General features: G+C 43.4%; 1 protein-coding gene across 1 annotated transcript in view; it reads right to left on the bottom strand.

Moving 5' to 3' along the window:
• Window positions 1-8,823: 8,823 nt before the first annotated feature.
• Window positions 8,824-26,844, bottom strand: part of PDE6D (phosphodiesterase 6D) — a 46,803-nt gene continuing 28,782 nt past the window's right edge. Inside the window, exons 2-5 of the mRNA XM_084640177.1 lie at window positions 16,166-16,254; window positions 12,472-12,597; window positions 11,664-11,769; window positions 8,824-9,379 (exon numbers count right to left, since the gene is read on the bottom strand). Coding sequence (XP_084496303.1) covers window positions 9,298-9,379; window positions 11,664-11,769; window positions 12,472-12,597; window positions 16,166-16,254 — 403 coding nt within the window. The 3' untranslated portion in view covers window positions 8,824-9,297. The remainder of the gene's footprint in view (window positions 9,380-11,663; window positions 11,770-12,471; window positions 12,598-16,165; window positions 16,255-26,844) is intronic.

Raw genomic sequence — 26,844 nt, forward strand, 5'->3', positions numbered from 1 at the left:
CTGGTCAGTTTGTAACTCTGGTGTTTGTAACTCCGAGGTTCTACTGTATTTGAATTTAGCCATATAGCACGGCCAGGTCTCAGTCTGTCCAGGAAAGGAGAGATCCAAACACCCTGGATGAAATCCTGGCCCTCTTGAAGTCATGGTCAAAGCTCCCACTTTAGTGGGGCCAAGAGTTCACTCTGTCAGTGGTTGGTGCACAGGCTGGCTCTGCATTCCCATCAGCCCTTTGCTACGTTCTCACAGCCAGTGACGCAAGCTGGCAGCAGGCAGAGGATCACCCAGTTCAACAGCAAGAGACCACAATGAGCAAATGGTGGGGGAGGGAACTTATTTGGCCTGGCTTCACCTTTGTCATGCAGGAACCTGGTAACCAGAGAACTACAAATCTCTCTCTCAAGCCATCGTTGTCTTGGGGGAAGGAGCTGAACAGCCCTGTTCGGGACAAGACAGGTTCTGTGGGAACGGACCAGGACATGCATGAACACAGTTATATCTTCCGCAGGACTGGATACACCGAGGGTTGTTACTACAAACGGAGCTCACAGCAGTTAATCCGAGATGCACCCAGAGCCCTGACCTTGCTAGTCAAGACCTCCCCCTTTCCTCTAGCAGCTCTGCCAATGCACCTTGATCCTGAGCTTCTGCATTCTCTGCTATTCCAGTCACAGGCCGCCCACACAGACAGCTCCTCAACGCTGACCCGTACCCTGGAAGAGAAGGGGAGGGCTTCTCTGAGTCCTGGTCCGAAGCACCAGCTGCTAGTCTAGTCTTGAGGGCTTGCCGGGCAGCTCTGTTGCGTTGGTTGGGGCGGGGTGAAGATGACCACCCCAGGAAAGTCCATCCCCAACCCTTCCATCTCTGTCCTCAGACCGTGTTTGAATCCAGCTGTCCAGAAACTAAAGGCCAAGGGAATTCCCATTACACAGTAGTTAGCTCCGATCTCTGGCCCGCTGAGTCGCTGCCCAGCTCTGCAGAGCTTTTCTTAAAGGCTTTCAGTTGGGTCTCCCCCCTGTATTGTTTGCGTGCTGAAGAGGAAGCCGAAAGCAGCATGCTTTGATCAAGGTGTGGCTAGTCATGGGTCCCTCCGATAGTATAAATAGACACTGTGGTGACAGGTGCTTCAGAAATGCAGCTAGAAGGAGAGATTAAAATCAAAGTGTGACACCGGGGAAGAGAGCAACGCAGGCAAATGGCCTGAAGGGACAGACCGGTCAGCGCTAGCCTGTTGGTCCACGCACTGGGCGCTGTTCTACGCTCCATCCGTCTCGCTCCACCTCAGGGTCAAAGGCACTTAAGAGCTGCAATGAGGCTGGTGACGCACCTGTCATCAGGGCCTTGCGGAGCTCGGCTGCTAGCGTCCCATGGGCAGAAACTATTCCTGGTCTTGAAGCTCCTTTGGCAGAAAGCGAAGGCTGACCCCACTCAGGCTGACCCCACTCAGGAGACCTTTGGTCACAGTCAGCGTGGGGTAGCACTGAGCAAGCCTTTTGCAGCCATTGGTGACCGTCGGGAGACTTAGGACCCCACCAAGCAACTTAAAACAATGCAGCAGCATCCCTCTAATTGGGGTGTGTGTGACAGATCAGTTATCAAAGCATCTCACTCGCAGTCCTTGGTAAAGAACCAGCAGGCGTCTCTCTCTGGTGGCTTGTCCCACCCATGTCAAATGCATTCTGACTAGGGCTGTCAAGCAATTAAAAAAATTAATCGTGATTAATCGCACGGTTAAACAATAATAGCATATCATTTATTTAAATAATTGTGGGTGTTTTCTACATTTTCAAAGATATTGATTTCAATTACAACACAGAATACACAGTGTACAGTGCTCACTTTCCATTTATTTTTATGACAAATATTTGCACTGTAAAAAACAAAAGAAATCGTATATTTCAATTCACCTCATGCAAGTACTGTAGGGCAATCGTTTATCATGAAAGTTGAACTTACAAATGTAGAGTTATGTACAAAAAATAACTGCATTCAAAAATAAAACAATGTAAAACTTTAGAACCTACAAGACCACTCAGTCCTACTTCAGCCAATCACTCAGACAAACAAGTTTGGTTACAATTTGCAGGAGATAATGCTGCCCTCTTCTTATTTGCAATGTCACCTGAAAGTGAGAACAGGTGTTCACATGACACTGTTGTAGTCCATGTAGCAAGATATTTATGTGCCAGATGCGCTAAAGATTCATATGTCCCTTCATGCTTGAACCACCATTCCAGAATATATGCGTCCATGCTGATGACGGGTTCTGCTCAATAACAATCAAAAGCAGTGCGGACAGACACGTGTTCATTTTCATTATCTGAGTCAGATGCCACCAGCAGAAGGTTGGTTTTCTTTTTTGGTGGTTTGGGTTCTGTAGTTTCCGCATTGGAGTGTTGCTTTTTAAAGACATCTGAAAGCCTGCTCCACACCTTGTCCCTTCATATTTTGGACAGCACTTCAGATTCTTAAACCTTGGGTCGAGTGCTGTAGCTATCCTTAGAAATCTCACATTGGTACCTTCTTTGTGTTTTGTCAAATCTGCAGTGAAAGTGTTCTTAAAACAAACGTGATGGGTCATCACCCGAGATTGCTGTAACATGAAATATATGGCAGAATGCAGGTAAAACAGAGTAGGGGACATACAATTCTCCCCCAAGGAGTTCAGTCACAAATTTAATGATAGTGTTATTTTTTTAACGAGCATCGTCAGCATGGAAGCATGTCTTCTGGAATGCTGGCCGAAGCACGAAGGGGCATATGAAGGTTTAGCATATCTGGCACATAAATACCTTGCAATGCTGGCTACAAAAGTGCCCTGCGAATGCCTGTTCTCACTTTCAGGTGACATTGTAAATAAGAAGCTCACAGCATTATCTCCTGTAAATGTAAACAAACTTGTTTGTCTTAGCGATTGGCTGAACAAGAAGTAGGACTGAGTGGACTTGTGGGCGCTAAGGTTTTACATTGTTTTGTTTTTGAGTGCAGTTATGTAACCAAAAAAATCTGCATTTGTAAGTTACACTTTCACGATAAAGAGATTGCACTACAATACTTGTACGAGGTAAATTGATATATACTATTTCTTTTATCATTTTTACAGCGCAAATATTTGTAATAAAAATAATATAAAGTGAGGACTGTACACTTTGTATTCTGTGTTGTAATTGAAATCAATATATTTGAAAATGTAGAAAAACCATCCAAAAATATTTACTAAATTTCAATTGGTATTTTAGTGTTTAACGGTGCGATTAATCGTGATTCATTTTTTTAATCGCAGTTAATTTTTTTGAGCTAATCGCATGAGTTAACTGCGATTAACCAACAGCCCTGATTCTGACCCGAGTCCATGTGGGTTGGAAGCAGGATGTGGTATTGTTGATTTCATCTATATTCTTGCCATCTCCAGAAAGACTTGTGAGCACCGCCCTCCAGGATGTGTCACTTACTGGCCTAACAAGAATCTTTGATGATAATGCTCAGTTGAGAGGACTTCCTGGCAGCTGGTCCAGTGGCTGGAGAATCAGAGTTAGGAAAGGGGTGACCATCCCAGACTGAACAAGACTAGTCTGGGTGGGAGAAGCATAGGACTGGATGTCATGATCTTTGCTCTCTACCAATCACCACCACAGAAGTGCCATGTGATCAATTTCTCTTGCTGGAAAATGGGCCCATGCATGGGGATGGGTTGTGAGGCTCCATCAGTTAACATTTCTCTAAACTCCTGCCAGCTATTCCCGTCCCAGAGTGCCCGCCCTACTGCTACAATTGCTTGGATTCAGACCAAGGTGAGTCACATCTGCAAGAGCAGATCCTGCCAGAGGCGAGAAGGGGGACAAGCCCAGCTGATCTACTTGGATCTGGGTCAGCGTTCCACCCCGAAGTTCTGAAAGTGTCTGGCACATTTGTACCCATCCCCTGAGCAGCTAAGATCTTGAGGGGAGACACTGGTATACAAAGGTGCCTAACGATGTAGCTAGGGACCTAGTGGGGTTTACGAAAGCACCTAAACAGGTTAGGCACATAAGTATTTAGGTGCCCAATGCCCACTGATTTCAAGGCACCTGAGGATCTGGATCATAACTCCTGTTGAGACTGTCTGGCTACAGTTCTGTGCGCTGTCCTGGTCTCAGCGCCTGATTGGATTAGGGATGTGCTCACCTTGCGGCTACTCCCAAACCAGACTCAAACATCAGGGGGTGTCAGATGCAGCTGCTGGTGATCGTTCCATCACCGTGCACGTCATGCTGTGCTCTAGAGACCATGTGGCCTTTTCTTGGTGGATTACAGCATACTGGTATTTGACACACAAAACCCTGTCTACTCTGAGGCTTGCAGAGGCTCGACACCTCCCCGCCCCATTGGGCTCAAGTGTGAGCCTCATGCTTAGGTCTGTATGGCTCAGGAAAGAGTCATTGAATCCTACTTGCTGCCAGACCTCGCATTGGACGTACTGAAAGGCTCGGCTCTTGGCTTGGGTTTTTGCAGCTGGGTGAGAGGAGGAGTTTGGTTGGACACTTTTTTTATTGGTCACTGAAAAATATGTTAAAAAAACCCAAAAAACCTTACTGTAAGTGCCCCCAGAAGGCTCCCTAGTGGGCACTGTTTCCAGCAGAATACACAAATGGGGGTTTACCCTCACTGATCATTGTAGTACAGAGTACTAGGAAAGAAAGTGCTGTTGTAAGCTATTTTCCATGGTACCACAAGAGGGCAGCAGTAACACACACAACACAAAAAGAGGGGGCTATCACCAGCAGGAGAGTGAATTTGTGTGGGGGGGTGGAGGGTGAGAAAACCTGGATTTGTGCTGGAAATCACTTTAGATAAGCTATTACCAGCAGGACAGTGGGGTGGGAATAGGTATTGTTTCATATTCTCTGTGTATATATAAAGCCTGCTGCAGTTTCCACGATATGCATCTGAGGAAGTGAGCTGTAGCTCACGAAAGCTTATGCTCTAATAAATTGGTTAGTCTCTAAGGTGCCACAAGTCCTCCTTTTCTTTTTGCGAATACAGACTAACACGGCTGCTACTCTGAAACCAGTCCTTGCAAGGACACTGTTAATTGTCTTTTTAATGCCAAGGCCAGACTGAAGGCAGAAGCAGCATGGGGTGTGCAGTTCAACGAGAATGCACCAGAACATGGGGCCTGCCAACACACACACTTTCCTGAGAAGCCTGGCTCGCAGCAGGCATGCCACATTGGACTGGAAAGGGGTGAAGAAGATTCCAGGCTGAAGCCTTTTTGAGCTCAGAAAGGGGGGCCCTGATAATGTGATAGAACCTCCCCCCAGCCTGGCATAACAGCCGCCTCTCTGACTAGGAGGAGTTTAAGCCCAGGCTCGTGCTTAGTGGCCATTTACTGATGGACAGCCCTCCCCATCGCATCAACCCTCCAGGACAACTGGCCTGCTTGAGAGCAGTCACAGACAGCTGTGATTCCAAAGCTGAAGATCCCCGTAAGGCAGGGATCTAGCTTCTGCCCAAAGCTAGCAAATGACCCAGCACCAAAATTCCTAATGACGCCAGTGGGACCTTTCCCTTTAACTAGGATGCTCCTAGGCTAAAGCAGCCAGCCAGTTTTGCAGTATGAGTTGAAGGTCAAACTCAGCCTTTAGTGCAGAGGGAGGAGGCGATCTGACTCCCCGAGAAGCGCTGCCCCTGGAACGCGGGTAGGCTTGAGGTAGTGTGGTATGCAGCGAGCTTGGACCACCACCGCCTGTTGGTAGCTAAAGCAGAGGTTTCAATCGTGCGGCTCACAACCGTCCCCTTCCCATAATGCTAAGTAGGAGGTGTCTGGCTAGATGGACAAGGGGAAGAGGATGAGAACCCCTGGGCTATAAGCTTGTCTCCAGGGCTGTCAATGAAGCATCATTCACCAGCATTCCACTCACCTAGAAACCATGCCCTGCACGCTGCCAGTGCAATTACATTACTCTGGTACCCTGAGGCCCCAGCCAAGATTGGGGCCCCATCGTGTTGGGTGCTATCTACTTGCCCCAAAGAGCTTCACCAGGATGGGCAGGAAAACGGGGGCACAGGGCGGTACAGTGGCGTAATCACTGCCTCCAGCAGGTGACAAAATGTCACCTTGGTTAAGATGGATAAGCTGAAGGCCTTTTGGAATACATCCTGGGCCAGCTCCTCCTCGGCGATTGCACCGCCCAGTACGCTGTATTAGGAACGGTGCAGGTGTAGAGGGTGCCAGGCTTGCTGTGCCCTGTGCTGCTGGAGCCTAGTCTAATCAGCCTCTATTTCACACCTCAGTTACAGAGAAACAAAGTCAAAACCTCAGGCCTACCTCCCCACCCCCTTGTCTTGCTGCATTTCCAGCATGGGCATCGCAGAACCCTCGACCACAGGGACAGCTCACATTCAAGAGCATGCTAGCACCTGATGCCAGTGGGACGCTACCTAAAAGCTGCCATCATAGCAACAGGTTGGAAGAGGTGCAATTCTCCAAGGAGGTAATCACAAACGAAGACCGGTTCAACAGAAGCAAGCATAGGCTCAAGGGTGTAAAAATTAATATCCCAGGTATTACAGGCCCCCACAAACTGAGAGGCTTTTTTAAAAATCATGCATTCCTCTTTTATTAATCTGAAAAACGCACCCTGCTACTAGGTTGTAGCTTTTCTTGTTGACAAGAAGCCGCCTCTGCAGCGTGTCACTGGCTAACTCTGCCTGAACTGCCAGTTGGAGGCATAGTGGTAAACATCAGAATGTAGCTCCATGTAAACACTGAAATGAGCTAAAACTGTTTACCAGGACAGTCGAGAGCAGCCCTGTGCTGTAACTTTACCTGGCGTATGTAGGTTATTTTGGGTTTGAAAAGCAGTTTGAAAATAGGAGGCCATGCTATAAAGCTGGGTAATTTACATGCGACTTACCTGGCGCATTCGGACTGTGCTGGCTTTGGGGCATGTGCGCCTGAATTTTGACCTGGCCCCAGGCCACGAGCCCGCTTGGCACAGGGTTTACATTTCATGGGTTAAAGTGACTCTCCTTCCAATTTGCCAACTGCTTCCAAATGGAGATTCTCACCCCCAACCACACACATAGCCCCACCTCTCCTCTCCCGGTCGCCCACTGTATGATTCTCGGGACTTGTCTACCCGGTGATTTAGTGTACAGCAAGCCGAAGTGTGAATCTACAGCGCAGTAGCATGTGGGCCATGTGGACCCAACTACCGCACACTGGAAGTTTCATAGAGTGCTTTGACGTACTAGTGTTTCAAACAGTCGTGGTCCCCTCCTAAGAGATTGCCTAGTTGGGGCATGATGCTGGGAATGCTCTGCCCCATATATCCGGCAGGCACAGACACATTAGGAGGAAGCTGCTGCTGGGGATAATGCACTTTCTTCTCCCAGATTAACAATCCAGCATCAATTCAGGCACTGAAATGATGCATTTCCCTTATTCCCTATCATTTTCTTTTGCATCAGTCCCCATTCACAGGATGGTTTGATCTCACAATCCTCCTAGTTAAGTTCATCAATGTCCACTAATCATAAAATTGCCAGTGATGTCTGAGAACAGAAACTGAAGGCACGGTCTGTGCAAGATTTAAGTTTACTAAGGGAATGAAGATTGCTAATGATAAGAAATGTAACAGGAGCTGTGAATGAGTGTGTGTGTGTTTGGAAAAGCCCTTTGCAGCAGAAGCGCCCTGTGGACAGTAGATAGGCCCACACAGAGGAAGAAGGCCCCAGACAGGAACAGTGTGTGGGGCTAGCCCTGCCCCTCTGGCCCTATCAATCATGTATGGTAGAGAAGAGGTCTTTAAAAAGAAGGAAATGGCTGCAGTCAGCTATGGAGAAGATCACCCTGGGTAGTAAATGGGTGGAGTGATTCCTTAAGCCACAGGCGGAGCTCCCAGCCAGAAGATTTCCACCCAGACTCTACAGGGAGTGCAGCAGACTCCCAGGGTAAGCCCCACAGAGAAAGCCCCATTCAACCACCCAGCCAGAAGGACTCCTTGAAAACAGCTACACAGACAGCCCTGAAGTATGAAAGTACTGTTGGCCTCTTTCCCTTTCAGTTGGCTCTGGGAAGTCATTCTTGGGTGTGCTGGGACATTTAACTTCCTTTGGATCCCCATCAAAAGAGACTTAAGAAGGCCCACAAGGGCAGGGTCCCCCTTGCAAGAAATAAAAAAAAGTGAGGCATGTGTATAAGCCACCTAGTGGAAATAACTGGCTGTGGCCAGGGTCTCCTGTGGCCTGGGAGAAAAGCTTAAGGTCACTCTCTTACACTTGATGTTAGCCACTGTAGCCCAAACAGAGCCCCAAATACAGCATTTTAGTCTCTAGTAAACTCAAGAAAGAGACATCTTTAGTGATCATAGCTAATGCCTCTCTTCCTGAAGTTTGTGAACACGGTGGACTATGTTAAGTGCTAGTCTATTCAGTATAACTCCCATTTTCCAGAGGGTTTTGGACATACCCAGTGGAGTCTGGATAAACTAACGTCTGTGCATTGCTACCCAGGGAAATGAGTAAGCTTAGGTTAACCACTGGTTGAATGAACAGAGACAATCCTAGTGTGGAGGGGGGAATCTGAAGGAAGACCTGGTCATCAGCTATAGTTTTCACCTTATTTGGAGGAAGCCTTGAGGATCAAAGAGTCCAGAGAGAATTTAGTATGGCAGTGCTGATGAGACCTTTGTTCTGCTGCCGTTGGCTTGCTGGCAATGGGCTTTTACACTGCAATCTGTCACTTGCTCACATTTTTAAAATAAGAGGGGAAAAACACAGCTAAAAGCGTTTCCATCCTTTGGACGGTACGAATGTTTTAATTCAGAAATTTGCTTTAATTACATTATGTAATATCAGACTATTTTACAAGTTTAGGATATGAGAATGTATAGACCACTACACAGAAATCCAGAGAAAGCATAAAAACTAAACATGGGAAAGGAAAAAGTTAACTTAATCCAAAACAAAGTGCCGAGAGAAGGTGCAAGTGGAAATGAGTGATTACTTACCAAGATCCAGAGAAGTACAAAGGATGAAACTAACATAATTTACAGTATTGGTTCTGCACAACCATTTTTTGCCCATTTTTACAGAGTCTTTATTTCCCCCCATCACTGAGCTGATGGTTGCGTCTCTCAGGGTTGGGTTTGGTCGTAGGGGAAAACCAAATAACTGATGGGCAAACGTCACAACCCCCGGTGAGCTGGTCCCCAGGCTCACACCTACAGGAAGAGTCTTCCACTGGATAGGCAAGGGGTTCTGCACCAAGAACTGTACGGAGGAAAACTAAAAACAGCCCCCAAAAGCCCCCTTATCTCAAACGTAGAAAAGTCTCACTCTGGAAGTGCTTACAAGGAGGTCATCATCGAAGAACTTGGTTTCTATAATAACGTTACCACTGTGGAGGGAAATTGAAAGGAAAGCAAGGAGATATTAGACAAAAGCAATTACAGAATACTACAGCTAACAGTGCTCTTGCTGGCTTGAGCTAACTCCCTGTCCCCACAATACCCGCTGCCTTTTATTTAAGAATATTTATTGCAAGCATTGAATAATGCAAACGGTAGCAGCACTGTAACCCGACGCCATCAGCAATGGACTATAAGGGAGGGCTGTTCTTTACAAAGTGCTATCAGCCTTATTTTCCACAGACAATGAGACTTGCCCATTGCATTCCTACAGGGAGCTGCTCCCCCATGTCAAGATGAACCGTTTCTGTTCACTGGGTTGAATGGCACACTGGCTGTGTCACAGGGCAGAGCAGGGAGGGGATGTATATGACACCCATGAATGGTTAACTTCTGCACAATGTTTTTGAAGCCATAGGTAAAGTTGTAGCGTGGCTGGTCACCTTGTATTACTCATTCTCTACTGGGAGACATGAAAAGCAGCACCACACTTCCTACGCTGTTATTCCTCTCCATGTCCCCATATGCCCTCTAGCAGTCGATGTGATTCTCCCAAGAAATGCTTAAAAGCAAGTGTCTTGTCTGAACCACAGTGGAAAGATCTAGTGTCCCACATGGAATATAGACTTTGGGTATGACTGCACACTTTGCTGGTCCAAGTTGGTTTTCTGTGTTCTGTATACTAAAGCAGAAGCATAGTATACTAATGCTGGGTGTGCTGCAGAGTGAGAGATGCTGCTACTCATCAGCGTATCCAATGCAGCGAGGCGGTGGTGGTCGGCAAGAGCTGGGATGCAGCTGCTCTGCCAGCCCCACTGGCAGGAGGAGGTGATAGTCTACTCACCCCACCCCAGAGAGGGTTGGGTTGTTTTCAGACCTGACCTGACACTTGAAGTTGGGTCCAGCTGGGTTTGGCTCAGGTTTCAAGGCTCTAATTTTAGGAGGCCTTTGGAGAGTGGAATGGAGAACTGAGAGGCCTAGTAAGATTGGTGAATCTGGAACCTACAGAGAACTGGGGGGTGGAAAATGCTCGTGTACCCTTGCCACCCTCAGTAGGGCTCAGTCCTGAAAACTTTCTGCTTCCTGAGGTGGGGAGAATTGTGTCTCATCCAGTGAGCTTTTGTCTTTATTCTGGATTTTGTAGTCTGGCTTCCCCGGTGCTCACTGGGAGCTGGGTTTGCTTGCAGTGCCCACAAAAAGGGCTCCCAGGTAGCACTGCTCTAACCACTTCACTTATTGTTCCCTCTTCATAGTCTTTCCTCTTTCTGAAAAGTGCTGTCAAAGACTTTTGTGACATCAAAGATGGCAGCTGCAACCAAAGCTCCCTCACTGTATGTCTAGTTTCCACCAGGGCAGGGAGGGAGCAAGGGGAAGTTTGACAAGAAGGATCTTCTAGGAGCACACCAATCTTGGTGTGACCAGGTTCCCGCTATCTGCCTAAACTCCTCCTGGCTCTGCTGGTTACAGACAGAGAGAAATGTTTTGCCAGCACATATCTAGCCTGGGGACAGCTCCTATAGGGATGCTGGCCTTTTTCAGGGATTTACTGCTTGCCAAGGGTCTGCCTCTAGGCTTCTCTTCCATCAAACCTCCCATTCAAAGTGACGCCCTGGTACTCACTAGCCTGATCTAAGTCCATAAATTGCTGATTTCCTCTGACATAAACGTGTAAGGAGTCAATTAGAGGGCTTTTATTTTGTTCACATGCTATTTTGCATAACTACGTTATTTTATATCCAAAAGAGGGTAACATATTTGAAGCCTGGCAAAAGAGTATAGTGTTAAACGAGCACCAGAAGCCAACTTCAGGTCACAGAGGTCCCCTGCGTGACACCACCTGAATAAGGTCTGCAGGGATCTCAGAGCAAGAGCCAGTCAGTAACAGCTGGCTTTATGGGAATGCACTGAGTAGCTGCTTAGCCTGGATGTTGAGGGCATTAGAACAGAATTTTTAAAACTCCTTCATATAGTCACCTTTAAAGGCAGCTCCAGTATTTAACATAGAATCAATTCCAGTTTCTCAAAAGTCTTAGCAGCTCTATTAAAGCAAATTAGACCTATGGGAAAGAGGGAAATGGGGAAGTCCCTCAAGAGCTGGCAGTATGGAACGTGAAAAAGTCAATATCAACTCCCCTCCTCTTTCACATTTTGAACAATCCTCCAATTTTACTCTTCTGCACCCATGGAAATGCCAAGACCTGCTTCCCCCTTCCCTGTTCCTCCCCCAACCTCCTGCCCCCGAGTGTTCAGATTCTCTAACCCTAAGCAACTCACGTTAAAACATTAGCTGGCATCATCTGTGATTCTGGTGCTGCCTCTATCAAGGACTGCCAAGTGTTTGTGGAGTTAGGGATCACAAAGCCAAATTCAAAGAACCATTCTGTGAAGTGAAAAAGAGATCCAAAAGCTTTTTATGAAAACCACATTGGTCCTATTGCTCTTTACCTGACTGCACACCCAACTCCTAAAGCGGTCAGTAACTGACACACCTTATGCTCTGTCAGCAGGTTGTATGTAAACTCAGAAGAAGGGAAATGCTATGTAAAAACTAGGATTGTACAACTCAACCCGCACTAAACACCCTCCCTGCCTCCACTATGCCCTTGAGGAACAGATCGGAAGAGCAATGGCACAGTCATGCCACTTTTCTTGCGATTAACTCAGCAGAAATTGGGCCAAGTTAGATTTCATTGTTTCTAACCAATCTTTAGAGTGTTCTAAATCCTCCCCCTCTTCAAAAAACTTCCCCGTGTAAGAAAGCTCAAGGTAGGGGCCTAATGAATAAAACAAGGCAGCAAGGTTCTGAACTCTTATACCCCCTAGATTAAGTGTAATATTACAACAAGGCATTCTAGATCATGCTGTCACATGTACAAGTCGTGCTTGCGTAAGCGTTAATACGCTTCTGAAATGGTCTCTTTAATGCTCTGGCCCATTAGGTCCGACTAACACTCCACCTCCACGTTACTCTTAAAAATTAAAAAAATGGTCAGCCCATCTCATTACCCACAATCCCAGCATTTTACAAAGTTTCAGTTCACCACATTCTAGTACAGACTGTGTCCAGAGAATGGAGCGATACCTTCTAGACACTGCCCTTTGAAATAAACTTTCTGTTCCAGTCGGAATTTTTCCATTTGTTCTGCTGAGGAGAAGTTTAGCTCCCGAGACACGGCTTTGCATTTCAGAATTTTCTTAGGAACTCGAGCTGTGGAAGTAAATCAGACAACCATTACTCTGACGAATAATAAAACAAACCCTGCGCTATTCTGGCACGCTCTGAAATGCTAACCCAATGCAGAGGCTCTGAGCACAGTTCAGGCCAAAAAAGCAACTAAAAATGTGAGTTCCATTTTACAGAAGTGAACACTAAGGCACAGATAGCTTTAACCTAATCCCTTGCCCAGAATCTCAAAGCAAGACTGTGGCACAGCCAGAAAAATACCCAGGTCTCTTGACTCCTCATTCCTGGTAATGTAGTACTGAAGCCCTGTTACCTCAGACTAAAATGTGACCTGCAACATTACAAATTACTTAAGAAAATGTGCTAAACATGGCAAATAGGCAGAGGGATACTCTGCCCATTAAATAGTACCCTTTCCTCCTTCGGCTCCCCTTTTCAGGCTGTGTGTCGTGATCAAACCCCAAACTCCCATTTCCCAACCCAGCAAGTGCAATTCGGGTGATTTCACATGGACCCTGGGAGCCATTCTGTAAGTGCACAGGAAGTGTCTGGTTCACAAAATACCTATCCCAATAAGGGCAATACAACTGTACATTTTTAGAGACAAAATGGATTTGGCATGCTCATGTGGCTGGGCTCCCATGGTGGGTATGACACCACCAGCAAATGGAAAACTGTAGCTGATTTTGTAAGATCTTTAGGGGAAGAGGAGGTAGTCTGGGAGCATCAGTTATTGTGCTGAAATGTCCCAATAACAAGGATAAAAGGGCATATTCAGTACACTAACACGCTACCAAGCCCTTCACTCTTAAGTGGTGTGATTATATATCCTTACAGTGTACTAGAAAGTGTTTTCATGTAAATTTCTATTTTATGAGCAGAACTGCTCCTAAACAGAAAGCCTATCAAAATGTCCATGAGCAGACAGCAAGTTGCTCTTTAATAACAGGAAAAGCCCATCAAACCCCAGGTAAATCCATTTAATGTGCAATAGTTTAATGGACTGGGACTTTGATATGATGCTGATCTAGAGAGCTACAGGGGACCATGATGTAAGCTACCACTTTGTCCCAGGGAGGAGCACCGATCCCATGATTTAAAAAACAGAACCACAATGGAGCTGCTTGAAGTTTTACCCCCCTAATCCACTAATAGTTTTAAGCTATTTTCACTGCATAACACCAACATCCACCTCTGTTCCTTGCAAGTACAGACTGCAGCCTATTGTGAATATGGCCTGCCCATTTAATGATATAGTACTTCATTAAATCATTGTGCATTGTATTTATTTGGGCCTTAAGACATAGGGTGTTTTTCTGTTAATGACTGTAAATGTCTTAAAATTACTCAACAGTCTGTATTTTGCACAGCTGACCTTTGGAATCTTTTGCTATATATCTGACTCTATGGTCATCATGACCAGGCTGTGACTTGCTGTGAAGTGCCAAGACAAAATAATAGCTGTAATGATATTAGTACTATACACTTCTGACGCAGGATAGTCTGAAAGACATCGGAGACTCTGTTTTAATTAAGTCCCAGTTTACCTGTGAAGTAGGCAAATATTATTGCGGTTTTATACAGCAGGGAAATCTAAGGTACAGAGAGGCAATAGGACTTGCCCAAGTGATAGAGCGGGGAATAGAACTCATGAGTCCCAATCTTCTCTTCTATCCACAAGAAAAAAAAAACACTCCACCCTGTAGTCTACAGAAGGTACATAGAGCCAGGGAAGTGTAACAGTCTGTCTATATACAATGAAGGAAGAAGACTCAAAAGCTATCAGTGCCTCTAGGGAGAAGTTGTAAGAGGAAGTCAGAGAACAATGGGAACAAATGCCTCAGGGTTTACATTTTCTGCTTCCTGCAGCCCAGTGTCTTACTTCTCCCTGGGCTGCTATTAGCTACTCTCCTCTCTTTCGTGCTCCTTTCTTGCCTTCACACCCAATATTACACAGTGGCTAAAAAGAGGGCAAAGCAGCACTACCCCATAGTTTAAGCAACAAAGCACCAGGCTGCAGAATTACCTTGTTTTATTTAAAGCTGTGTTTCAATTATTTTACTACAGTTGTATTTAAAATTGCTGGAAACTTTCAGGCATCTGAATAAACCCTGTTCTACAGAGTTCTGATGTATTGTTAAATATTTCCTTGGTTTCAGAACCAGACCCGTATATGTTCAGTTGTGTTTGTAATAATGGCATTTCCAGTTTTTTCCTAGGTGTGCAATCCTAGCAGAGTATGGCAGTAGGTATGTTAACAGGACTGCAGCTATTTGCTGCTAAAAAGCACTGGAGTGAGACCAGGAGAGACTTGTCAGGCCCAAGTGGATGAGCTCAGAAGAGGCCAGATTAAAGTTTTAACACAGTGCTTCTCTTATCTAACTCTGCATTTCAAGTCAGACTCTCAACATTCCCATTACAGCATCAGGCCTCTCTTGAGCAGAGACTATCATGCCCCACTGTGCACTGTTTGTGTGAAGTGGAAGAGTGTCCATGAGGGACCTGATTAGGAGTAGCAAGTCCATTTCATTTGTGACCCAAACTAGCTTTGAAACCAAATCTCTGTAGCTGAAAGACAAGAATTTATCCTGTGTCCTCCCCAGCCCTGAACTGTATTAAACAGCTCCAATTCTCCATCCTCTCTACCCTGACAGCATTACTACTTAAACAAAAAAAAAACCCCACTTTACAAAGGAATAATATAAGAGTTGGATTCTGCTGCCACTCTCTGGTGCCATGTGCCTGCTGCCCTTGCATGGTAGGAGATTTTATAATTCACAGAAAGATGAATGCCCTCGTATCCCCAAGCAGGATTCGGCCCTTGTCGTTTAAGCAAAAATTCATAAGTAACACTGAAGTAAATGGATGACCAAGGTCACGCCACTCTTCATAGACCATTTGCATGGTGCTCACATTATCAGAAAAGCCTTTGGAGTGAATTCACTGAGGCCATGCTGTTCTATGCATAGCCAGTGTGACAAACAGTCTATATTGCAGTAAGCTTGCTTTCAATTACTATCCCTTTCCGACATGTTTCCACACTAGCATGGGATATTAGATATCAAAGCAGGGTAATGGACAATGGAATACTTTGCTAGGCCTCTAGGTACAGATACCAAAGGAAGAAAGGGAAGAGAAGCCACAGACAGAAGTGGAGAGCACAGAAGGGTCCCATTTACCATTTCAGCACTAAATTCTCCCAATGCTTTGCAGAAAGTAATAGGACTGGTCAAGCTGGCAGAGGGCCAACAGTGTGCACATTTCCCCATGTAGCTCTCCCACTGTGCCTCAACTGTGATCAATACAACTACTAGCCCAGTCCTAGTCACACTATGTGATAAGGCTTTTTTCCCCCCCAAAGGATTAAGAGGAAAAGTTTGACAATCAGGTGTGCAGAAGTAAATTAACCCACTGAGCTCCTTGTATTCAGTCTTAACATCTCTCCTTTGCCTGCAGCTGACTCACCTGCTCCTTGTGCTGTAGAATCAAAGTCCAAGCAAACGGTCTATCCTTCAAAAGCAGTGCCATGCTGACTGCAGTCATGCCCCGTAGATACTGTATTACCCAACCCAACAGTGAGGCCACACCTTACCTTCATGCTCCACCCCAGGTACAGACAGATCTTCTGTTCCTTGCCAGAGGATTTTCCCCGTCTCTGCATCCCGAAGGTTCATCCAATTTCTGATTGGAGGTGATTAAGGAAACGAACTGTGCTTTTAGACGCTGTGCCCGTCAGTCTTTGCCTAGCACTGAAACAGGCTACTCAGAATTAAGCAGGAGTTATACTAAAACCTTACTTTGACACGCCATGTATTTGGACCTACAGCGCCAACGAGGGGAGATGTCCCGCTCATGGTTTAAGAACAAACCAACATTAGACCAGAGTCAACGCAACAAGTGAAGGACATCCACTCTAAGTTTTTCCTTAAAACTGACGCTCTTGGGCCTTGTGCACTATATTCTACTGGATCAGGTAAACATCACTGTACTGCAGGGAAGCAAGCAGCAGCATTAGCTTCTATAGCAGATAATTCTATAATACGATTCCTCATCACCATTCCCCCAGCTCTCAAGAGGAATGGGGAAAGGAGAAACATAAGAGAAACACACCCCGTGTGTCACTAGAGAAAGAATGTTGGATCAATTTTCCTGATCTGCAGAGTGTGGTAAAGAACTTTGTTCTGACATTTTTGGCACATGTAACTCTCATATTAACTGGAATTCTCTAAGAACAGCACACCCCTGGTGGAGTTTCCCCAAGGCACAAGAGCTAAACACACCAGTAAGAGGGAGTAAGTTTGTAAGTGTTATGTACCAGACTTCTAATGGTATGGATTGATGTAATACTCATGGAAGTTATATAGGAGTGTGGAATACAGACACTTTCAAAGGCACAAATAGCAATTAGCCTAAGTGTTATTTGTGCTGTTGAAAAGCTTTCCCATTGTCAATGCTGTGCACACCCCCATACTCTGGAATTGGGAATCTGCAAAACTATTTTGGATCGTCAATATTGTATATCCTGATGAATAGAGTTATAGCTTTCAAAAAGGCTGAAGCAGACTTGCCATACTCCCAAAACCACACTCCCTGCTTCCACAGCTGATCATAGGGGCACTCATGAAGTCACCAGCATTTACATGCTGAAGTATTGGAGAGTAGCAGGACCTCTGCCCTTTAGAAGATAGCTGCAGCGTGAACCTATGGAAAAACAGCAGAAAATGCCATTAAGACTTTTGCAGCATCCTCTCTAGGTACTGGTTAATTTGTCAGTGTCCACTATGTGCTTGGCACTTTCCAGGCATTCAAGAAGGGACATCCCCTGTCATGCAAAGCGTGCATTCTAAGACAGCGGTTTGGGGGAAGAATAATAATTAATCAGGTTATTTATACAAGTCAAAGCTATTCACTGTAGCAGCACAGCAGAGGTGGGTCTTTAGGAGTGAGCCAGAGGGGGCCTTGTGGATGAACTCAGAGGTTATGCTAGGTACAAAGGGCTGCCTCGAAGAAGGTGATTGTGCGAGAAGCTGACAAAAAGGCAGATGAGGGTGGGAAAAACTGGAGGAGAGTTGGGCTGGGGGGTAACATGAAGCTTGACATGGGAGGATAAGCAGAATTATATGCATGTATTTATTTTAGTTTCTCATGTACTTAATCTCTGGGCAGACTCACAAAACTCTTAATCTCTCTATTGCTCAGTGACAGTACTGGAAGTACTCAAGGTGTTTCTGGAGCCCGGGGAAGAAAACACATGCTTTAGCAGCTTTTATTTTACTTAGTTATGTATGTTTGTTTGAAAATTGTGTATGTGGAGGAGGGAGGAAATTGAGTTAAGATTTCTAACAATTTTTAAATATAAAATTTCCAACAGACAACCATAAACAGGGCTAGAAATGAGATATTTGCTTAGATAGCTGTGTGCAATCCAGACACCTATAAACCAGAGGATCACCATGAATGACACCATACTTCTCTATTTTAAGGTACTTCTATGACCCAATTACCACAGTATCTGAGCATCTCACAAGCTTTAACATAGTTATCTTTACAACGCACTAGTGAGGTAGGGAGGTGCAGATTTTAAAAGGTATTTAGCCGTTGCTCCACTCAGCATTGCAAAGCCTACGTGACTTAGGAGCCTAATTTTATTTTCAAAACAAGTTACGCACTTGAAAGAAAATTCTGAGTGGAACAACTATAGCCTCATAACTCAATTACTGGCATGAACACAACAGATGGATGAATGTGACATTATTACTTTAAGCACAGGGCTATGGGGCTCTACTGACCTTCTATTTTTGGTCAGTAAAAATACTGTGTAGGCATAAAGGACAGAAATTGACAGTCTAAAAAAGATTTCTCTCTAGTTGAAATCCAAAGTAACTGGTCATTTAAATTATGCCTGCATATTGGACACTGCAATTTATTTTGACATTAAAGGTGTTAGACTTCCAGGCAGTCTCCCTGTCAAATTTCAGTCTATATTGATGTTCCAGTGTAATGATAAAGCCATGTGTGATTGTCTCCTCTGTGCTTTGTATTCTGTCAACCTAAAGATCAATTAGAAGTAAAAAGCTTAACACTAGATCCCGGCTGTCCTGAGTTTGTAGGTCAGCAATTCATGCAATAATTCCTGGCAGATACCTTGTATTTCAACAATCTAGGCTTGAATTGCAGTACCAAATGAATGTGGCTAAAGAACTCCTAGCCATGATGGATTTATGTGTAAACTCAGCACAAGCTCTTGTACACGTCTATGAATGAAAAAATAAATTTAAAAATCAACCTGGCCATAGTTACGAATGCAAAACAGGGTTTAAAAAAAGCTGTAAACAAACAAATGGCACCAACTACCCTTTATACATTCAAGCATACTTTAACAGACCATAATACACTAGCCATTTTAGAAAGTTTTCCCCCCCAAGAAGCTAAGCATTATGAAAAAGGAAAAATAATCTATCCCCACATACATACAAAAGATCATCTTGAACTGGACAAAGTCCTTCAAATTCAGATTTTTAATTAAAATTTTGTATTTTTCTTCAACAATCACCAGAGAAATGGGAAAACTACTTCCTAACTCAAAAGTTTAGTTCATTTACAGAGATTACTATATTGGGCTAAAAGGCACTGGTTAGGGAATACCTAGCAAAGCAGCAGCTACACTGCTGACCTAGTTAGGAGCTTATTGTACTATTTCTGTCATCTTGCATGGAAAGCTTGGTACGAGGACATGCCCCATGGTGAAGAAAATGGAGGCCTTGAACCAAACCCACATGTGCTGTTATCTCCTAATGTGTTTAATTGGTTTAAGATTCTTTCATCCCAGCAGGAGAGATTGTTACTAAAAATAAAAACCCTCCATCTTCTAGAACAGCAGTGGGGACCTGCAGGCAGGATCAGGAGGGCATTTGATGTATCATTAAGCAGAAAAAGCACATTAATATGGGTTTAACACAATCATTCTTCTTGAAGAAAGCCTGTCTCAGAAGTTTGAGAAGGAAACTTGAAGGTGCAAGTTAAAGAGAAGATACAGCCCAGTGAATTATGGCCTCATGAAGCTTAGACAACAAGGAGTAACAATAGTGTTATCTGTAATCTGGCTTCTACATGCAACATCAAAAAGCATAATATCCCTTACCAACACAGAGTTTTCATGCTTCTGTTATTTCCTATAGGATTTAAGACCCAATATGTTAAATCACCTTCAATCCTGGAGGCAGGGAACGATTAGGCAGAACAGCAGAAGGGAGAACTGTTGATCTATTTATATGCCACCACCTGACCAGGTCAGCAAAGTCTTATATAAAAGCTGGAATTTAACTTGCTTTATATACACTTGACAAATTAGCTTCCTCACACGCATACTTTGCTCAGCCTGATAAAGAGAAATAAGATGTTCATTTCCAAACGCAAGTTACATTGTCTTGAACATCTCTGATCTATGTAGAGGAATGTTTCTTTTTATTTTTGTATCTGCCAAAGACAATTTTTTTTCACAAAGTCAGGATGTACTGATTCCTATTTAGACTTGGCATGACAAAAGGCTGCTAATTACGGATGGCATTGAAGGAGGAGGCATTCAGGAGGAATGATTCCTTTATAGTAGGATATGGCAAAAGAAACTATGCCTATCTAAGTTGCTATTGTTTGTACTCTATGATATTTTCCTCCAGTGCACCTCAAACTCTATTTTGGACTACCTCAAAGGCTGTGGCAGCCAAACTGCTGTCATGTCTTCCATGAATACCTAGATCTTTTAGTTTCAGCCTATGCTATCTTGACTGTTCTTCACCCTCTAGGAATTTTTGTACCCTTCTTTATCTTTCATAATGAAAGAACCTAGTTTTTGTAACCACTTTTTGCATACAGTCTTTCTTCCTCTTCCCCAGCTTCTCGTTATCAATACAATACAGCATGCAAAAAGCTGTGCACAACACATCAGGTGTGATCAGGGTGTCAACAAGTATGCAGGAATGAGTATCCTCGAGAATAACTGATGAAATAGAGTGTGACGCCAAAAAGCTTCTACATTAGATTTGTAGAAGCAACCCCTTCCCCAAAGACAAGCTTGTGTTCTAAACCACCTGACTCGATTTTATAATGTTGCCTACAGTGGGAAAGTATAAACAACCAGGTATTCATGGCATGGATCAGCATATTAGATTAGAGGACAACCGTTCAGTTGAGTAGTAAATAAGAATGTTTAGTAGCCTATTTATATCAGATATAGATTTACCAGGTAGAACATTTTTATACTAGATTTTTCCTTTACAGCATTTGATTTTTAAGTAGGTAGCCCTTTGGGGCTTAGAAACACAGGAGATGGTCAGAAGGCTATTGGATTAAAGATTAGTGCACCCAAATGGCCTGTGGCTTCCCCTCCATTCCTGTCACTCACCCTGTAACCTCTCCAATGCACCTGCTGTTACAGCCCCTAGGCCGCAGTTCAGCAAAGTACTTAAGGTACGTCCTACACTGCAACAGGAGATGTGACTGCAGCATGTCTAGATATACCCAAGGTATTTTTGATCTAACTAGCCTGAATAACAATAGCAGTGAAGCCACAGCAGCATGGGTGTACAAGCCCGTCCAGGACCCTGGTTATGTACCTAGTGGCTAGCCCACGCTGGTGCTGCCATGGCTTTGCTGTTATTGCTGTTTGAGCTAGCTAAATTAAAGCCAATTCGGGCATCTCCACACATGCTGTGGTTACACCTCCAACTGCACTGCAGACATACCCTTAAGCTGTATCACGGCCGTAAAGTCCACTCTGCTTGTACATAAAAACACTGATGTCTTGAAGATTTTATAAGCAGTAGCTATAGGCTCTGGCAGTGTGTGTATGGAACATGACCTTCTTCCTAGTTAAAGACTAAAATTCAGTATAAAACCATATTTGAAGGAACTAGAAGAATATGAATTCTTTGTCCATATAGTTTGTCCAGTAATAAGTGCTGCAATAGATACACAAACTGATAGCTATTGCTCACATGTTATCATAACCTTTGGGTATTTTAAGGAATCCACAGACCACTGTCACCTCCACCTACTACCAGGCAACATCATGCTCTCTGGGCTCCAGATTAACAAAAAAGGATGTTTGTATGTACATTACAAGTGCACATAGCATTTTAAACTCCACTGTTATAAAGCCAGTTTTTGTAAGGGGTGAAGGACAAGCAGTAAATCCTTAAGACAACAATCACTGCACACATCCAAGAATGACTCAAGATACTACGAACCATAGAGGTGATCTATTAAATCCCTAAATGGGAAGAAACCAATTAGGCCTTCACAGCACCTCTGACGTACTCTGGTACTAGCTGTGAAGGAAGCTGCTCTTAAGCTTCCTGTACAGACCAAATCAATTGTGCCACTGCAGTCAGAGAGATCCAAATATTAACATGAACCATAAGATAGGATACAGCAGAAATCCTCCCCCAACCTACAGTCGTTTCACAGTAACTAGGTAATCAGGGGGATATATTTAACAGCTCACGGCAATGACACAAAATCCTAGAGTGTTTGTCACATTTTAACCAATACCAACTGCTTAGTATCCTTCCTACTATTTTTCTTGTCTTTGTTTTTACATTTCCCCTTATATCATTACCAACAGTTGCTGACTTTATGATCCCATGTTCGCCACAACATGCTTTCATCTTATGTCATACAGTCCTCAATTCAGCTGGAGAGTTCTTGGATTGCACTTGGTAAAACATCAACTGATATTACTGAAATAACAAGTCAACACTACATAGGTTCATTTTAATAGAATACTGTGTTAAGAGTAACCACTTAAAAGTAATATAAAAGTTAATATAGCTGCTTTATCTGTACTGTAATGCAAAATCCAGGTCAGATTTTACCACCTCTACTATGCAGGAAGTCTGGTCTTGTGGTTAAAGCACAGGACTAGGACACAGGTGCTGTAAATTATATTCATGGCTCTGCTACACATTTCCTGTGTGACCTCAGACAAGTCACTTATACCTTGTGTCAGATCATCATGTGTAGAGCCTCGATGAGCTACTTCCCTACCAAGGGAATGTCGCAAGGATAAATCCATCAATATTTTTGTGGTGCTTGGATATTATGGAGACCATGGAAAACTAAAAGCCAGCACAGGGTAACTTGTAATCAGTTTAGTTGCAAAGTGCTGCTAACCACACTAGCTGTAAAAAAATACAGAAGCCATCTACTTGGCATATTTTGTTAATGCAGTAAAATCACGTCTAGCTTCTACCAGTAAGGAATTAGAGTGCAAGGGCTTAGCTGGTGTAACAGCTGTGTCCAACATATAACCTAGGATTCCAGCAAAGGAGTCCAACTATCATTCACCATTTTTACAGCTAAAATGACAGAATCAGCAATCCTGTTAATGTCAACTAATGGAATTTGGGCATGGAGCCTACTTTTAGTTAGTTTCCCTTAATTTTCCTTCTAGTCAGTTCTAATGTCTGAAAATATTCATAGTTAAATCTTCCCAAGTTACAGCGAAACAGTAAATATTTAATATTTGGTCAGAATTTGGGACACCTGCAGTATCCTTAACAATACCACATTTATACTGCAGACTAAGAACTCTTAAGCCATAAAAAGGGGATGGACATTTAAAGGTTGGGGGGAGATCACTTTTAAGCCACTTCCAGTTATACTGTAAAATAGGCCAAACTTTAGTTTCACTAGCTTTTTCTATTCTCCACAAGCTGAATGGGGAACTATTGGAAGGATTGGGCTTTTGAGGCAAGAGTTACATACCTAATGAGGAGACGCTAAAGGTCATCAAGTTATTGTGTTCTATGGGGCACTAAGCAAAGAGAATAAATTTGGTGGCTCAGTATCACAGCTTGAAAAACTTAGGTAAAGGAGAAACAAGATGACATTGTTTTAATATATTTATTTACATGTCTAAATTAAAGTAAGCTGGCATCTCAGAGGTTAACCCTCTTGAATTATTATTTTGTGGAAATTTTTAAACAAATTCCAGGCCTCAGCAATTTTAGTCCCTACTAAGCAGCAGAAAATAATCTTGGCATCTGCAAACAGCCTTTGATTTCTTCAGACAAAAGCAACAATTTGTGACATCCCCCAGTAGCTCTTCTCTGCAGCCGATGAGAAGGCTTTCTTGTTATCACTATGTACCAGCAAATGTCCAGCCAACTAACAGTCCCAACAGAGCAAGAGGTGCTGTGCACTTCTGCCATAAACACTAAGCCCAATCTAAAAAGTCTCCAAAACTGCAAAGTTGAGCATTTGAGTTGCCATGCAAGGAAAACAAAAATGAAAAATACAATACACTTGTGGTTTATGGATATAACTACTGTTTAAAGGGACAATAAATTATCATACCAAACTCCCACAAAAATCTTTCGCTTACAGCAGGTGCTAGTGACAGATGGAGCCAGTTGCCTTTTACAGCAGCTCTGAAGAAATGGTTTGTTCGCTACTATTAGGAATTTGTTTTGTTCCCATGAGAAACAGACATAGTAAAAGTGGTTCATGGAACCAGACTACAGTGCCAGGGAATAAAAACAAGATGAAACAATACAGTGCTTTTGTGTTGGCTTTCTAGTGCCTATGTTTGTTAGGTTTCTTTCTTTGGCTCTTGTGAACTGATGTGCCAGAATTTTTTTGTGCCAGTCCCCTAGCAGGAAAAGTTGCAAGTGATCACATCCGGACATCACTGTACTCTAGCCAGTAAAACAATTATTAGTTTAGAAAAACCCAACATTGTTTACAGGACCATTACAGAAGCACAAATTGCATGAACAAAATGACTTTCTCTTTTTAATTTGACAACATGCAATTCCTGCCCATCCTGCCTACATTTAAATTGATCTTTATAATTAGCATGTCAGAAAAGCTTCAACTCATGCTAAGAAACCTTTGAATATTACCATAATTAATGTAGTTAATAATGCTCTGAAGTTTGCAGAAACAGCAGGGGACTCAATGGGAGTGACGTGTGCATCCAAGGGAAGAACTTGGCCTTTAAAATCCAGAGGATTTATCAGAACATAATTGTAAGGTGTAGGAACAACTATAGGAACAGAAGTGAATGCCGCTACAGAGCAAACTAATGGACAATAAGTATACACGAGTAATTGAAAAGCCTATTGAAGCACAAAACACTGGGACTGCCTCAGAATAAAAAGACAAATGGAAGATCTTCCTTCACATGAAAAAGATTCCAGAGACCCTCCCCATAGATTTAGTGGATGAGCCCTATCTATATGTGCCAGAGTATTCTGAGAAATCATTCCCATTCCAACAGATATCATGGTGAAGGGCTTGATGTAAGAACCTCATTAGAAGAGAGACCCCTGGCAAGTCCAATCATGTTCAGATGGAAAATTATTTTAAATAGATGTTTAAAAGTCCCAAGAAGTTCTGAGACAAACTGTGTGTTAGATTCTGCATCTCTGCTCCTTCATGTAAGTATACCTATCTGTCTCCTGAAATCTAGCACAGTTATTCCATGCAATGCAACAATAAAATTATTCTGAGAAGTTGTGACCAGTCAGGTTTTGTATTTGCCTCCGTTACCAGATCAACTGCCACATACATTCAGTGATGGCCTATCAGTCCAAAATCCTGTTTGATATTTACACCAGCGACCTTCCCCAAAATATCATAAAAATTTGTCTGTGCTGATGACATTGCTCTGACTACACAGGTGTGGATTTACCTGTCATAGAACAAAGGACCTTAAAAAGAATCTCTCTTATATTAGCAGCTAAAACCAAACCCCACCAAGATTGCAATCTAAAAAGCTAGGACAGAACTGCCTGGGTCTTCTGTGGCCAGCAGATAAGAAATGATCCCACTCAGAGATATCTTGGTGTGATATTAGACCAAAGCCTCACAAATGACCAACACCTAAAATATCCACAAAAAAATTAAGATGCATTTAAATCTCATCCAGAAACAGGCAGGAATGATCAAGGGAGCTGATGCAAAAATTATACCGATCTCTTCACTGGTCCTTGTATACTTTACTGATAAATAGTGCTCACCTGTCTGGGCACATAACTCCCACACATACCTTGTGGGTTCTCAACACCCCTATGCAAATCATTACAGACACAGTAAAATCAATACCACAACTATGGCTTCACACACTGGCACACATCCACCTAGCCTACGTTTGCTGCAACATAAGAATTCTTCAGAAGTCCCATCGTATTTGAGGGAACAAGGATCTTCCAATATATGAAGACCTAAATAACATACTGAAATTCCAACTCAACTCCAGAAAACCTTTTTGGCTTGCCGTGCAAGAGCTCAGAGGCTTGTGGTATCCCCCCCCCCGAAGATCAAGGTGGAAGGATATCCATGTCCTGAACAAATACCTCATTAAGGATCCAACCGAAGAACCCCGTGTCTTTTCACTCCTGCGGAAAATTATGTTCCACTTTGAATGGTATCTGCGTATCACCTGCCTACCTTCTCAATAAATGGGGACTGAGACAAGGAGTTCAAACTATGAACTACCTCGTTAACCACTATCCCAAATGCTTGTGCCCTGGTGGTAATTCTGCAGTCCACTCTATCACCTGAAGCAATTAACTTAGACTTGAACATTTAACATTGATATTTTTAAGCCATACAAAAGAATTAGTAGTACACCAACCCATTTTTCTCTCTTTGCAAGTCAGCTTTAAAAATGATTCAGCAACTTCACTCAGTCCCAACTCCTTTAGAACTTTAATTTCCAACATAGCAGAACTATGATCATATTTCAAGACTCTCAGCAATAGGTGAGCGATAGGAAGTTGCGCTGAAATAATCAATCAAGGGTTCTGGTGAATAATTTCATTTTCATAGAGTCAGGTTGTTACCAAAAGCCCACAAGGGAATCTGCCCCCCAACCCCCTAAATTCATTATGGCCTATTGTTCTTCGAACAGATCAAATGTGGGATATTATGATATTCATGCAAAGAAATTTAGCCTAACCGGAATGAGGTATTTTGAAGCCTGACGTACTCTTGGTTTTACAATTCATGTTATTTTCGTTTGCTTATAAAGGAAGACTTGGTTTGATTTCATTTTGGTTTTTGAAATAATAGTAGGGGAAAGTGATTTCACCAACATATCTAAAGTGATTCCTCACACTTCGCCTACTAGCAGAGGATAGACTTGGAGGGGATAAACTATTCTTAACAGAATATCTGAACAAGGTAAACATGGCTGCTTTACCTGGTGTTTTTACACAGTCTCACTTAAGTGACCAGCACCCTTGTGTGAAACAAGAAAACAATTAA

This window comes from Lepidochelys olivacea, assembly GCF_965140295.1.
Source record: "Lepidochelys olivacea isolate rLepOli2 genome assembly, chromosome: 9".
In the NCBI taxonomy this organism is placed as follows: domain Eukaryota; kingdom Metazoa; phylum Chordata; order Testudines; family Cheloniidae; genus Lepidochelys; species Lepidochelys olivacea.